We start from the raw sequence: 16,218 nt of genomic DNA, 5'->3' as shown, positions 1-16,218 counted from the left end.
GTTTACTGAGACATAGTTTTTCCAATGCTGTTTTGTTTCTTCTTTTCCAGAACAAGAGGAAGTTGTTATAAATGGAGAAGATGAAAAAGAACGAAAAGACCCCTATTTTGTGGAAACACCTTACGGCTACCAGCTAGACTTAGATTTTCTGAAGTACGTGGATGATATACAAAAGGGGAATACCATTAAGAAACTAAACATCCGAAAGAAGAGGAAAGCCATACCAGCCTCAGTGGCTACCAAGAGTTCTGGTGGTCAGTGCAGCGGCTGGACCTCCACGGAGTCTCTCTCGTCGTCAAACAGTGATGAGAACAAGCAGTCTTGTTCGGCAGCAAGGAGTCAAGTAACCTCGTCGGTTGCTGTGAGACCCTCAGTTTCCTTTGAAGCATCTCCTTCCTACTTAACCGTTCCTGAGAGTAAGCAGCTTCCTCCTCCCTCCCCCCAACCTGCTCGGCACAACCTGCTTGTCACAAAAACCCTCATGGAAACGCGGAGACGACTCGAGCAGGAGAGGATGATGCATGTCACACCTGGAGATGTCCGCAGGCCCCGGCTTTCCAGCTTTGGAGGCATGGGCTCTACAAGCTCCCTTCCTTCTTTTGTGGGATCCAGTGGGTACGGCCACATGTCTCAGCAGCTGCAGAATGGGTATCAGGGGAATGGTGACTACGGCGCATGCTTTAGCTCCTCATTAGGCAGTTCTATTCGTCACAGCCCCATGAGCTCGGGAATATCTACGCCAGTCACCAACGTGAGCCCAGTGCATCTGCAGCACATCAGGGAGCAAATGGCAATTGCCCTTAAGCGTCTCAAGGAGCTTGAGGAGCAAGTCAAGACTATTCCTGTACTGCAGGTCAAAATTTCAGTGTTGCAGGAAGAGAAGAGGCACATGATGGCTGAACTCAAAAAACAGAGAAAAGCCACTCAAAACGACACGTATGGTTTCAGGAAGCGATCCTACAGTGCAGGGAATGCAGAGCAGTGGGAACACATGTCTCAGGTGAGAAGAGGTGGAGAACTGTATATAGATTGTGAAGAGGAGGTGGAGAGTGTGGAGCAGAGCTCTCAGAGGATAGAGGAGTTTAGGCAGCTGACTGCTGAGATGCAAGCCTTGGAGAAAAAAATCCAGGATAGCAATTATGAAAGTCCAGCAAACTTCCCAGTGAACCGAGAAAGCCTGACAAAAGAAGCTCGGTCTGTTGCTGTAGGTGCTGATGAGAACATGAATGATGTGGTTATATACCACAGATCTGCAAGGCAACACAAAGAAGTAGCTGTGGGGACAGAGAAAGAAATGAGAGAGTCTGGTGTTGGCGTGACAGAGGCCATGCTTGGCTTGTCTACAGAGGTTGAGAAAGAGATAGAGCTTCAGCAGCAGACCATCGAAGCTCTTAAGGAGAAGATTTACAGACTAGAGGTTCAGTTAAAGGAAACGACCCATGACAGGGAAATGACCAAATTAAAACAGGAGCTGCAGGCAGCTGGGTCTAGGAAAAAAGTGGATAAAGCTGTGATGGCTCAGCCCCGTGTCATCAGCAGGATGGTGGAGGCCATTGTACAAATGAGAGACCAAATGGTGGGAGACCATGTGGATGTCACGAATTCGTCAGTGGGGAACCACCTGCAGGCGAGCAGTGTTGGCACCTCCTGCAGACCTGCTGTACGGAGTGTGGCTGCAGGCCCCGAGCTGCTCATGAGCCGCTGGCTGGTGAGAGAGAGGGCAGAGGTGCGAGACCAGGGCACAGGGAGGTCGGTTCAGCAGCATGATAAGGCTGTTAGCACAGAGTCAAGCGTCTGTGAGACAGGCATCAACACAGAGGAGCCAGCAGGCATGCTGAGCCCCCGCTGGATGGTGCGGTCAGTTGGAGTGATGAGGTCTGTGGGCTGTGGGGATTGCTCTGTGGATGTGGTGGTTTGCTCCCCCAAGAAGCATGTGTCCCGTGAAACAGCTACAGAGGCTGTACCCAGGGCAGAAGCAATGGTGATGGCTGTGCCTTCTATGGCTAGCCAGCAAACCAGCACCTCTTTGGAGATGGTGAGCCAGTGCACCAGCACGGAGGTGGCCTCCATGGCAGACTGCGGGACGAACACCACTCTGAGCAGCTGCCATAAACAGACCAACACAGAGAGCATGGAGACACGGAGCGTGGCAGTAGGAGATGGCCGGGTCAAGGACATACATGCATCTGCTAAAACGCGTTCGGTTGGAGTAGGCACCTTGTTCTCTAGCCACCCTGGCTTTGAAAAGCCCTCTGCAATAAAAACCAGAGACTGTGGTGTTGGGCAGATAAATGTTCATGAGAATTACCTGGTTGGGCTTAAAATGAGGAGCATTGCCTGCGGACCCCCTGCATTGCCAGTTGTGCCGTCTGGCACCAGGAGCATTGGTGTTGGTGGAGAGTCTGTGTGCGAGCCGGTGAGTGGTCTGTTGGAAAGCCCTCTGCCTCCACCTGAGCTGAGGACAGGCTTGGATCACTACATCGAGCGTGTGCAAAAGCTGCTGCAGGAACAGCAAATGCTGCTTGCTGAAAACTACAGTGAATTGGCGGAAGCCTTTGGGGAGCCCCAGTCCCAGATTGGATCCCTCAATTCGCAACTCATCAGCACCCTCACCTCTATCAACTCTGTCATGAAATACGCCAGCACAGAGGAGCTGCAGAGCCTGGACCTTCAGAAGCAGTGCCTGGAGAGAAGCACTGTGTCAGGTAAGCCCAGCACCTGGGTGCACGTTTGGTCCACTCCTTGCCAGAGCCGCAGGTTAATCACGTGCTAGGCTCTCACTTAGTGTTGGAAGCAAGTGTGTAAGCCTCCCCAGTGAAATGCAGAGCGTGACGTTGTTGCTGGACATGCCTGTTGGGTGACCTTTCCAGCTCACCAGTGGTAACTGAAAAAGTACAGGTGGTTTTATCTTTCCCAGTCCAGCAGACTCTGAAGGGTCAGATGACGATGATGGCTCTGACAATGCAAGAGACGTATCTCAAAGTGTGCAGGGTTTGACCACTGTTGACTCCATTTTGTAACTTTTAAAGAGTAGCTGAGGTTAGTGCCTGTGGGTTTGCAGTTCGGTCCTTCCTCAAAACTTGTCATGCAATTTGTAAAAACCATGGAGTCACATTTGACAAGAGTTGGGTCCCATTCAACATCTGCAGCAAACTGACTTGTTTCCACAGACATTTCCCTGGATTTTGTAGTGTTACTTCCATTGCCTCTGTTCCTTGTGCCTCACAGCCAGAGAGCTGTGGGGTGCTTTCACCATTCCAGCAGAGCTGATTGCTTTATAAAAGGCAACTCAGAGCACTTCACAGAAACCACATCTTGCATCTTCTCTGTGCCAGTAACTGTTTGTCCTAATCCCTAATTATGGCCTCATGTTTGAATGGCATAAGCTGTAATTACTTCTGGAGGTTTTGGTGACACTCAGGAAAGGCAAGAATTGAGATTTAAATACTCCTTGCATTTTATTTATTAATTTTTAAATCTATACAATTAATTTGAGGTATTCCTTTATTCCCTGGGGTGAAGTTGCTTACTTTTTTTTTTGTTATTATTTTTGGCTGTCTGATAGTCTAGTTTAAAATTTAGCCTTTTTGTCTAACACCTAATTGGTGAATCCAGCCACTTTACTATTAAATTTATAAACACTGGCTTACTTGAAACCAGTATATAATGCCTAGCAGTGACTGACAGATACCGTCTTCTTGGTCCTGGTATACAGGGACTGAAACAAGAGGTTAAGGAGATGGCAAAAACTTGTGCAAATTCATCTGTAATGTGGGTACTAAATTGGATAAAAAAATCTTGAGTAAATACAATTTAATGTCAGCGTAATATTGTTGGCTAATGCGCTGCTGTATAAAGGTCTTGCAGCTTATTTACTGACTTAAAATTTACCTATTTCTGTTAGAAGGCAGCTTGGTAAATCTGATTCTTTTTCATATCCATGTGCCAAATGGAACCATCCATTAAATGAGCTGAAGTAAAAAGTTTATCTTCGCATAGTAAAGCAATAAGCAACATTTATGTAGCGGTAAAGAAAAATGTATGATATCCTGCCTGCACACATGCAATGTGATACTATATATGCAGTATTACTATCTTTCTAGTACGCACTTTGTGTTTAGGACTTCTTACAAGTAATGATACTATAATAATAAGAGTGTCTAGCAGACACCAGAAGTGTCCTTAAAAACAGTGAACCAGAATTTTCACTAGCTGTAAATCCTCAATTACTTTCCCTGCTTTTAATGCACAGTATCAAATGTTTAGTCTAGAGATTTGAAAGCATTTAGACGCAGGTGAAGCAGTACATCATATTTTACTAAAGATGTTCATAATCAGATTCAGATTTCACATTCTTGATAAAATTACTCTGGAATAATTTTATTTTAACTTGTAATGCCATTATCTTTAGCTGTGGATGCTAAGTGTAAAATTTCTTTATTTTTAGTCCCTGGTGAGAACTAAATACCAGGACTGCATGCATAAATCAAGCTCTGAGCTATAACAGTTTAGAGCCATGGAGAAAGTGCGAAGGAGCTCATAAGCCTGAAATGTTTCCCTTTTCTATTAATTTTGGAAATACTGTCTTTACTGCATTTATCTGCTGGCCCTGCTGCCTGTTCCTGTGGTTTTACAGATCATGTGTTACATTTTTCTGTAGAAGGATTTTTGCTGAATGAAGCAGTAACTTAAATAATTCTGTAAGCACTGGAACTAATAAAGCCTCTTTTTTTTCCATGTATCAGTATCTCATGGTAGCTTGGGAGCTCTTAGCCTTTCCTCACTTTTATGTCACTTGGATTTATCTTTTCAGGTGTCTTGTGTGCGAATCAGCACCCCTTTCTCCGGGTCTGGCATCTAAGCCTGATTTCTCTAAAGCTTGTATAAATACAAAAATCCTTTAGAGCACCGAGTCTCTAGTCTGGTTTGGTTAAAATAAGCAATTGTGTTTAAGTTATTGAATGAAACATGACCTCTCGCAAGCCTCGGTTTCTTGGAAAAACAAGCTGAAAATAGAGGCAGAAGTGTCTGGTTTCAGATTAGCAGCAGTAGTGTCATCTTTAGTATTTTATTCAAAGAGCATCCTTAGGAATTGCCTCTTAGAAGAGGCAAGGTGCTTTTATGGCAAAAATACCTGATCTGGCTTTGAGGCATGTGATTTGGGTACCAGTCTGCCATGTTAAAGGGTTACTAGTCCATACTGCTTCTGCTGACTGAGGTAGCACATCAGCAAAATTCTCCACTTCTCAGATTTTTCTCCCTGCTAGTGCTGGGTAGACTGGGATGTGCTGCAGGGGCATCTGCAGGCTCACAGCCCCTGACAGAGCTTGTGGCAGGTGATAGAGATGCAGGCATGTGAGCTAGAGCCTGCTGAGCAGGACGTGGGCTGACTGCAGCTGGCATCCTTAGGTGCAAGCCAAGCAAACCTCTGAGGTGATCTCTGAACCGGGTCTGTTAGCAATTAGTGTATTGCTTGTTGCAAAATAAACGCCTTCACTTCCGTAACTAAGCAACTCCTATTTATATATGTGCTGTCTTTCAGAAGCCCTATTGACATCAGGGAAATCGAACCTGCTAGCCAGACAAACTCGTTTCCTCTCTGCAAGGTCATGTTAGCCAGTGTTGGCACCCTGTCCATGTCCAGCTGGATCGTATGGATGTGGGTGAGAAACCTAGATGGTAACTGATCCTTATTCTTAGACCATGCAGCATACTGGAGGACCAAGAGAGGCAAACATATTCAGATTCTCCATTTATTGTAGCAGACGTTTTGAGAAGTTTCAGAAAGTTACATCTGAGTGCGTATGTGCATTTTGCAAGATACCAGCCAGAGGCCTAATGTCACTTGTAGAGGTTATAATTACATGGACTTTTCACAAGTCTTGTAGATGGATGTCTTTCACAGGCAAGGAGATTGCAAGGGCAGTATTTAAAAATAACTGTTCTACCATTGCCCTGAAAAATTACCTGAGCATATTCGACCTGTAAATGCATGGTTATTTTGCCTCAGTGATCTTTGAAGTAGCAGTTTTACGGTGACTTTTTAGAGCAAGCCTGACTGAGCACCTCAGTGGAAGCATTACACTAATAATCATGAGGAGGGAGGCAAGTTCTTGAAGACTTGAAGGAGTGAAAGGAAGCAGGAAGCAAGTCATGTCAGAAAGTCTTGGAGGTTAGGAAAATGTGATGTGCCATCTGGTGGAAAGATCTTTCCAGGTTTTTGACTCTTAACTTTGACCCAGAGCTAGGGAGGCAGGCTGAGTGATGATGGAAAAAAAAGAAGGAATGGTGGTGGTCCAAGAAGCCCCTGGTTGTCCAAAGCTGGTGTGTAGGACTAATGAGGTATTGTGGCCATGGTTGTCTCTGTGTTGTTCATAATGCAAAGCCAACAGGGAGTTGGAGAAAGGCTGTTTTTACAGCTCTTTTGTTTGACAAAGTTTGTAGCCTTTTCTCTCAAAGACTCTAGCCTGACAGGTCGATAGCCCCGCTCCTGGCAGCATGGGCCATGTTAGCGCAGTTGAAGACTTGAGGCTTGCCTGAGGCTCAGGAGCTGGTGTTGTTCAAGAGTGAAGGCATGTCGGTGGACCTTGCAAAGCTGTGGGCTCACACTGGTTGTCTATGTCTAGGCAAGTGAATGAAGCCCTCAGCTTCAGCTCTGCCACAGGTGCATGCCTTAATCACCAGGTTAAGCTTCTGTACAGATGTGCTTGTTTGTGTAACAAACAGGATCCATCCATCTCTGCTGGGGAGACAGTGGCTGGCATATGTGAAGCATTTTTCATGATCCCTGGGAAGTAGTGCATGATGCAGAACAGTCGTGCAGATGGCCCTGTCTGTGTGCCAGATAAGTACTGTTTATTCATGTCTGGCTGGCTGGCATCTCAAAGAATACAGTGCCTCCTCTGTGGTTTTTGTATAGCAGGTAGTATCTATTGACCTGCTAGTTGTGACAACATATAAAGCTCAAATGCATGTCATTCTAAAATGGTAACGTCTGTACTAGAAGCTGAGGTGTTTAACAGGGCTTTTTTTTATTTTAAATACCCATCTGGTTATATCAGAAGAGAAGCAGAGACCTGATCAGTAATTGTCCTACTATTACCATTATTATCATTATAGTACTGGCTGTTTTCATTCAGTGGCAGCACTACCTGGAGTGTTTGAACCTGAAAGCTGCTCTGCCTCCTCATTTCTGCTTCATAAAGAACGTAATTTGCCATGGTATGAATAACTTTTTATTTCAAAATCTATTGCTGCTTAGAGAGTGGCAAACTGCAGCCTGCTAGCCTGTTGGTTAGAGTGGCTTTGGTAAAACTCCAGTTCCCTCCCTGCACTGTGGCACATAGTCATGATGTTCAGGCATGGAGTTTTGCTCAGAGTTCAGCTCCCATGGTCACAGGCACACCTATGAATATTCAATGGTAGGAGATTCCCATTTTTCCAAGGAAGTGTTGTCATATTTCAGCAACAATAAAGCATCAGAGAGGATCAACTCCTCATAAATGAGAAAGAAAGAAAAGCTGAGATAACCTTCCTGCTGTGCCTAGTATCATGAGATGCTTTGATCCACCACTCGTCAGGGAAACTAAGGATGGCTTTCACCAAGCTTCATGTGTAGTTGTCTTGGAAGAGAGAGCTTTTCATAAATAAGATGATTAGACTGCTTCACAGATGTGTAATCTTTTGTGTTCAGTGTTTTTCAATTAAAGGAATTGGTTTTGACTTAGAGTTTCAACAAACTGGCTTCACAAGCTACTTTGGGGACGGAAGCAGCTTGTCAACACAAAGATGGTTAAAGCAAGCGAGAGTGAAAATGAAGTTGAGATTACTCTTGCAATCCGATTAAAGGAACCATCCTGTTAGAAGGAGCGTTTTCCCTGGAGCCAAATGGTAGTTGCAACATTTACCTATGCCTGGGTCCCAAGTCAATCTGGCTTCTGTTAGTTCATGATATAAAAATTTCATGTGTGGCAACTTTTTGTTTTGAAATTTTAAATTCAGTGACTTTTGGCCTGTAATGGCTCAAAAGTACTTTTAAAAATGAAACTATGCTTAGTCTTCTGAAGGTAACACATTTATCAGGTGGATAGGTTAATGTAATTTGTTGTAGATGTTTAAACATGACATGTTTGCTCATCGCTGTCTTTTTATTTACCTTAGTAGAATGGGTTCTTTTCTTCAATAGTTCTAATGCATAGGCCAAATTGAAAATGGATTTAAAAATATTTCTATGAAGAAATAGCTTTTTAAGGATAAAGGAACTTGGTAAGACCACTGGATGGTCATTTTGCTCCTCAGTTACAGTAGTTTCACAGGGAGCTTATTGCTAACATGAAGAAATCATGCAGTATGCAAGAGAAGTATTTTCTTGCTGTATGTGCTCCAGACAACGTGCTGTCTTTAATAGACAGTGTGTAAGTTGTATCATTGGCTGTTATAAACATATTGGGCAAATAAATGCTTGCACTGATCAACAGGTTAAAAATAAAATTTGTGTGCAGCTACCACACAGGCAGCGAGACCATGCCCTTTTTTTAGCTAAAGTCTGTGATGTTCCAGCCAGAGAGCTAGGTTCTCATCCTGATAGTATTTTAATTCCCCTGGCCTCATTTGCACCTCTCTTGATTTCCAGTGGTATAAAAGTATTGTCAGGCTAGGTCAGTTCTGTAGTAATACTTAGGTTTGCTTTCATCAGACTAAATGGAATTTTTCAAAAGCAGGTAAAGGGCAGACTTCTGTTACCATATGTTCAACCAAATTCAGGCAAAAAAATACTGTTTAAAATTCACCCAGTAAGTTCCCAGAATCAACTTACTACATGACTATTCATGCTTTCATAAATGGGAGGGAAGGTCTGCAGTTAGGAAGGGCAATAGCATCTTAATAACAATAAACAAATTTTGTAGATGCCAGAAATGACATGGGTAATCTACTGCTGATGTATAGTTTTGCTGACACCCTGGTTTAAACTGGTGAGATTTTCAAAAAAAGCACAAGTGGTTTAGGAGAGGAGGTTCCTTCTAAAAAATTAAAAATAGGTGCTCTCATTCCCTCAAACCACTGGAGCTCAACCACTGAAGATGGTTCAGTCACTTGTTTCCCTCTGAAATTGAGGAGAGTAGCTTTTTGCATAAGGGTTGAAGTTGAAGTCTCTTTAAGGTTTTTTGGTTTTTTCCTATCATACTTCTGCTTCTAAATTGCTTGTGAACTTTTCTAAGATCCCCAACTATATTGCAAAACACATGTAGAAATTCCTGGCAGCTCCATGCTGTGGTTAGCTGTGCTATATCCATACTTGGAAAGTTAAGTTTGCATTATTTGTCTGCAACAGTAAACTAACAAAAATCAGCAGGGTGAGTCTGCTGGAGTGGCTCTGTGTGGAGGCAGTGGCTGGCAAAGTGTTGAGCCTGTTGGCTGATTTACTGTCAGTGTTGTGCACCGTGACCTGGTGTCACTGAGCAGGATGCTGTGCAGGCATACTTGAGATCTGTGTGAGGTGAGGTGAAGAGTCTATTTTAAGGTCTCTGTAGACTGCTGGCGATCTTCAGCCAGGGTTTCATTTCCACACTTGAGAAGTGTGAGGCACTTTGAGCCCTGACAGCAACCCTGCAGCCTTGCTGGAGGAGGAGAGAACTTGGCTCATTCAGCTTTTTGGTTTGGGCAGCAGCTGATGAATCTGTTAAATCATTGACCATAGTGCTGGGTAACACAGCTGCTTTCTTCGTCCGTTTTTCCAAATGATTTGCACTAGGTTGCTCCTCTCCTAGCATCTTTATGTTGGCTGTGTTGTAAAGGGGTAGGCCTGAGAGCTGATGTTAGATGCTAATTAACTGATTACAGCATTAATGCTGTGTTGGGCCCAAAGCTGTCTTTCTTTGAACCTTGAACCGTAACTGTAGACACCTGACAGCTGTGCTGGGAGAATGAGTGTACTAGCCAGTTTGTCTAATGCACTCTTATTTCTGGAGTGCTTGTCCTCAAGCCTTGATGTCATCCTCTTTCGTCAGATGCTGGAGACTGAGCAGGATACTTTTTCTTCTTTGTTTGAAGGCATGGACAACGTGCCTTAGATCCTGAACTCAGTGTGGTGCATCTCAGCCACTGAGGGAGGAACCAGAAAAGGGACCCTACTGAGATCTTACTGCATCAGTGGAAGGTTTAGCTAGGACACAGTCTGTAAGGCAGGGGAGAAAAGTCTGCTACTGCCCTCCTTTCTGGCGTTCCTACCCTGCAGCTCCCTCCCCAGCTGTGTCCCAGGGCAGAAGGGACACACCTGAGAAGGTTCAGACTCTGGCTTTGGGGGGCATTGCTGAGGGGGAGTGGCAAGGTGTGCCAAGGTGCCACTGGTTCACACTAGGCAGGACCCCTGCTCTGCCCTGCCAGCTGCCCTCAGCTCCGGCACATGCAAGCCCACCCGTGTCCCCAGGACACAGTGCAGCTGTTGCAGCTGCCTTCAGAGAAGGACTGTGACACCTGGCAGAGGATGGAGAGACTTCAGCTGACAGGAAACCCAGGAAGCTTCAGAGGCTTTGCATCTCTCTGCTGCTCCAAAGCAGGTTTCCTCTGCTCCCTCCTGGTGTCCTTAGTGGTGAGAGTGGAGCAGAAGGGGTGACCTGGTAAAGCCATCTGAGGTGGCCACCACCAGCTGCAGCTGGAAGTGGTTACTCTGTTTGGTACTCTTTAATTCTAGCTGTCACAGCTCCAAGCATGTGGAGGGAGAGGCAGTTTCCTTCTTTTTCAGCTAAGGGTCTTTAAAAATCATTGGTTTTGGCTCAGCTCTCTGCTGGCGGATGCGGGATGGTGCTCGGTGTCAGGAAGAGACCCAGCCAAAGTCAGTCACTGCTGCAAAGTGAGGAGAGGTGGGGGAGCGAAGGGAGGACTTTCCTCTTGATTTCCACAGGTGCCTGTTTTCGTCCCAAGTGCATAGGCCTGTCTCTAGAGGGGTTGCTCCTGCACAAGGGGCACTGGGGTGGCTGCTACCTTCACCCCTTGCTTCCCTGAGAGGGCAGAAACTTTATGTCTGCTGTACTGACATGTCTGTTGATACCCTGTCATGTGCCTTTCCCAGCAGGCAGCTTCCCCTGTAACTTGGAGAAGCTATGAGCAATAGTGGAAGTGGGTAACAGGTCACATTGCTGGTGAAAGTGCCTTGAAAATGCATGTGGGGTGAGGCTTAGTTGGGATCTTGGAGACTTGGGTGGGAACACGAGCAAAAAGGAGGAAGCTTCTGGGAAGTGACAGTGTTTGGAAAAATCAGCCTCATTATGTCCTGTTACAGAGATAGAAAAAAGTACTGAGGTGAAGCAGGAAGGTGGGAAGGCAGTGTAGCAAGAGTTGTAAAAGATGTCAGCTATTTCTAAAAGTGAATATTTGGAATTTACCTTACTACAAGATGTTAGCATCCTGTGCAGTGCCACTCAACTATTTGAATGAGGAAGCTGTGGCTTAATTCTTGATAAATACAAAGGAAAAAAAACTGTGGAGGCATGACTGATTGAAGCAAGCTTTGAAAGAAAGAAGTGATAGTGCTTAAGTTAAGTATCATCTTTTTTTTTCCTTGCAGTGCTAGCCAGATCACTTAAGGAAGTATGTGTGTGTAAAAAAAAGTGTGTTCCACAAACAAAAACATTTGTGCAGTTTTGTTGTAATAGCACAGCTGGAGGAACTCCAGGACAATCTGTTAAAGTCTGTGAGTAATTAGTACTGCCTTTTAAACACACAAAGGGAAAAAATGAGTGGATGCCAGCAAGTCAGGAAAAAAACCCTATAACCCAAACATTTGGAATTTGATTTAAATATAACTAATAGCTCTACAATCCTGTCAAAAAAAAAAAAAAAAAAAAAAAAAAAACCACAGTGGTGGTAGTTTATTGTAGTTGTCTCAGTAAGTAGGTAAAGTATTTAACTTCCAGAATCAGTGGAATGCTAGCAAAAAGGAAAGTTTCCTGAAAAGTTTCTGCTTTCATGGAAAATACCATTTCTTAAAAAAATTAAGATAAAATGGGCACTTATCTTGCAGAAAGAACCGCAGAGCTCATAAATGCATTCTTCAGGCATGTCAGCAAGGAGCAGCTCAGAGTCTGCCCTGGGCTAGGGTGGCAGGAGCTGAGGTCACTGCACAGACCGAAAAAGAAGGAAAAGGAAGGACCATTCCTTTAATCCTTTTTAAAGCTAGTAACTTCATAGTTTTCCTTGTATTGTATGTTTTCATGGAAAGAAAAACAGCTTTTTTTTTTTTTTTGCATTTTCTGAAAACGATCGCACCCTTTTCTTATTGGATCCTCAGGAAAGACTATTGAAAAGCACAAATGTTGCCCTTTTTTTTTCCCCCCACCCTGTTGATCACAGTGTTGACAGAAATGTGTTGGTCTTGACTCCTTCGTGATGCTTACTGTCTTTTCTGGCAGGTACTACTTTGGAGTACATTCCTCACGGGCAGCTTGCAAACAGCTTTTTTTTTTTTTTTGCATTTTCTGAAAACGATCGCACCCTTTTCTTACTGGATCCTCAGGAAAGACTATCGAAAAGCACAAATGTTGCCCTTTTTTTTTCCCCCCACCCTGTTGATCACAGTGTTGACAGAAATGTGTTGGTCTTGACTCCTTCGTGATGCTTACTGTCTTTTCTGGCAGGTACTACTTTGGAGTACATTCCTCACGGGCAGCTTGCAAACACACACTTAACTTCAAATTTGCGAACGCTGAAATTGGAGCAGGACATTGTGCCCGCTCAGGAGGAGAGGAAAACTCCCCTGGTGGAAGCTGTTCGGGGAAGGAAGCCCTTTTCTTCTCAGGACAAAACTCTCGCTCCAATTAACCTGACAGATGACCAGCTTGCCTCTGGCCTCTATGGTAATGACTGGCTTACATTCACCTTTCGTCGCGCTGATGGAGTTTGAAGATGAAATACAGTTAAAGGAGGTTTTCAGTGTTCTCAGAATTACAAAAGCAGGGAAAGATGCAGCTATGGTGAAAGTCACAGTGTGAGAGCCTGTGTCTGCAGACAGTGGTTAGTTTCTAAGTGGCAGGTTGTAGTGCATCAGTGAAATGACATTTAGTGTCTTCATAAGAAAAATTTACTGAGAGAGAAAGGGTTAATAATGGGTTTGGGTTTTTTGAAAAAACTTAAATTTGTATGAATGTTTTAGCTGTCTTATGCTTAGAGATCATTTTAAAAGTTGTTCCAGCGAATACTAAAATCTAAAAGAACCAGCCTTGATTGAACCTTCCTGCTCTGTTGAATAGGTTATCGTTAAATGTGCTGTCTGTACTGATGAGTTAGTTCAGGCAATGAGCCGCTGTCATCTGACACCAAGAATTAAGGTTTTTTTAACAGAGTAATCCGTTTCAATGTTAGAAGTCTTTCACAAATAGCAAAGAAAAAAACCCCAAACATGTCTTTTTTTGAAGTTTTCTCAAGCTTCATAAAGATTATCAGCATGTTGGAAGATGGGAAAGCTAGGCTACACTAGTTTTCTGTTTCCAGAGTTGTTTTCAGAAATACTTGTCTGTATTTCTAATGTGTATCTCACACCATGACTATATGTATAAAAAAGATTTGAAAGCCCAGCTTCAGTTGGTAAATTAAATGGAAAGCTTTTTCTTTGTTTTGAAAAATTGTCTAAAGCTGCTGCTGTCAAAGCCAACTACAGGCTTGTACTGACTCCTGTGCCTTGTCTCCCTTTTCAACAGTATGTACTAATAATGAAAGCACACTCAAATCTATTATGAAGAAAAGGGATGGGAAAAAGGATTTGAGCAACACCAAGAAGAACCTGCAGTTTGTCGGCATTAATGGGGGGTAAGATACCTGTCTGCAGCAAATCTGTCATTGTAGCACTTTCACAGTGGGAAGGAAAGGAGGAACTCAGGAGTGTATGCGTGGCTTTGTCCTGTCCTTCATGCTGAGGTGCATCTGCTGTGTTTAAGGGTCAGAGGGAAGCACAAAACATCTGAGCTCATCTTAATGGTGCTTGCAAGTCATATGTGGCATCAGTTTCAAATACCTGTAGATTAGATTGCTGCCAAATTCAACACAGGAAAATGAAACTTAATTCACACTCAAAGAGCGATGGGGACATTTCTCAGGCAATATTTTAGTAAGGAAAACTTTAATATCTCTTTGGCACACAGCATTGTGCTATTGAACAAATCAGCAAGGGATGGCATTGCCTAAGAATTAACTTTTCTGACTTTGCTCTAGATAAAGAGAAACTTTGTTACACAAATACAGAAAACAGTAGGGAAAACTATCTTTTAAAATACTACTTCCCACACAGAATATTGCAAAGAACTTTAAAATGGTTTCACCAAATTGTTTTTATGGAGCTTTTCTAGCCCTTTCCTAAGATTAGTTTTAAATTAGTACAAGTGTCTGATATAGTATGTAGCCTAAATATTGCAGTTACTTCAATTCATACATATAGGCTAAAAGTATTATTACTTACAGTAGAGGATATTTACTTGAGAATTACCACTTATCAGTCACTGTTGTACATTAGAAAATAGGCTTAGTATATTAATTCTTCAGCAGCTGCAGTTAGTGAGGTAAGACAATTAATTAGAATCACCATTATAATTTCCAAATCACTTACATTTCACCCAAAATATCAAAATGTTTTGGATTGTGTCAGGAAGAAGTGTTAAAATTGCAGCTGTTGTCTTTAGATAGGTTTGTTAGCTTCCCTGCTTATATCTGCCTAGTAATATAACAACACAATTTACTCTGAACAAAGTAATTTCATCCTAGGGCTAAGACAAGGTCTAACAAAGTATTAAGACTTCTGTTTAAAAAAGGTTGTTTTTTCATTACACACTGTGCACATAATAATCGCAGTGTCAGTTGGCAGTGACCCTGAGTTTAGTGAGTAGAAAAGGTCTTGAGTGCAAAACAGCCTTTGCAAGACATTTTTCAAGCTGCCCTAGTGCAGACAGGTGCTGACTGCTGCTGAATGGCACTGAGCAAGTGCCTCTGCCCCTACCTGTTCTCCCCCCAGGTATGAGACGACTTCCAGCGATGACTCCAGCTCTGAGGAGAGCTCCTCCTCAGATTCAGAGGAGGAGTGCGAGGGCCATGAGTACCCCTGCAGTCGGCACACAGAGGAGGGGCAGCCCACATCCCGTGCTCCAGAGGTCTGTGCCATGGGGGCGGAGAAGGACAGTCCCCTTCCAGAGTGCGAGGCCGAGGAGGTGGAAATCAGAGAGAGGTAGGCTGCTCACCCTCTCCTGAGTGCCTCTGAGGGGGTTAGCTCTGCCTCATTGCATGGGGCGAGCCATGGCTGTGCCTGTGCTGGTGGAGAAAGTGCCAGCCCCATCACTGCTCAACTGCTGCCCACTCCCCTCCTACTCAAGTGGGTAACCAGAGGTGGTTTTGTGGCAAAACAATCATGTGTGAGTGGGGAGAAGGTGTTGGAGGTTGTCCTTTCCATTGGCTGGGGTACGGTTCGTTTATAGAGAGACCCAGGTGGCTTCCACCTGGCAGAGGCTCTCCCAGGTCATAAATGGCACTCGTATGGGAGAGGGCAATGCCCTGTTAACAACCTGGTCTTTAAAACAGTAAGTGAACAAGCAAATGAGTCTTGAACCATGCACACCAGGTCATCAGCCTGCTCAGAGCACATCTTGCATTTGCACCTTGCAAGGCGTCTCAGTTGTGGCTGGTACTGCTTGGTAAGATGGTGGGGTACAGCAGCAACAAGGTCACCCAACCCTAACATCATAAACATCATATGAGATTGTGTACTACAGTATACTCCAAGGCTGCCATCATGCATTTGTTCAGCATTTCATGTGTAAGTTACTTTTCAAACTGCTGGTAATGAGTTGTGTAAGTTAGTATTTGACAGGCAAGGCTTTATTTTATTTTTTTTGGCACATGGAAAGCAGTAGTGTGGTGAGATTTTCTGATTCTTGATTAGTGAATGAACAAAACGAATCATATACGTAGGCAGTAAAGGGATATTTTGTAGATCCTGGGTTTGCCAGATGTTTACAAATGCGCTAACTTGGCAAATTATCTAAGTGGAATAATAACAGTAAAAGAGCTAAGACAAAATTAATGTTTCACTGGACACACAGCTTAACATCAGACTTACCTGTAATTATCAACTGCTAAATAAAAGAGCTGCAGAAATTAATTATTTTAAGAGCTATTTGTAGGCCTTAGGGCTGTGAGTTTTGAAGTGCCCTGAGCTTTGTTTTTACAGTCCTGTAGGATGGC

At 43.8% G+C, this 16,218-nt stretch overlaps 1 protein-coding gene across 3 annotated transcripts in view; it reads left to right on the top strand.

Annotated features, from left to right (window-relative positions):
* The window catches only part of KANK1 (KN motif and ankyrin repeat domains 1), a 97,359-nt gene that overhangs the window by 67,616 nt on the left and 13,525 nt on the right, over positions 1-16,218 (top strand). For all 3 annotated transcript variants that reach the window (XM_037373365.1, XM_037373366.1, XM_037373368.1), the window contains 4 exons: positions 51-2,705; positions 12,633-12,851; positions 13,692-13,800; positions 14,996-15,205. In XM_037373365.1, the coding sequence (XP_037229262.1) occupies positions 51-2,705; positions 12,633-12,851; positions 13,692-13,800; positions 14,996-15,205 (3,193 nt within the window). The remainder of the gene's footprint in view (positions 1-50; positions 2,706-12,632; positions 12,852-13,691; positions 13,801-14,995; positions 15,206-16,218) is intronic.

The sequence above is a fragment of the Falco rusticolus genome, chromosome Z (assembly GCF_015220075.1).
Source record: "Falco rusticolus isolate bFalRus1 chromosome Z, bFalRus1.pri, whole genome shotgun sequence".
Classification (NCBI taxonomy): domain Eukaryota; kingdom Metazoa; phylum Chordata; class Aves; order Falconiformes; family Falconidae; genus Falco; species Falco rusticolus.
This window is presented reverse-complemented; position numbering and strand designations above follow the sequence as displayed.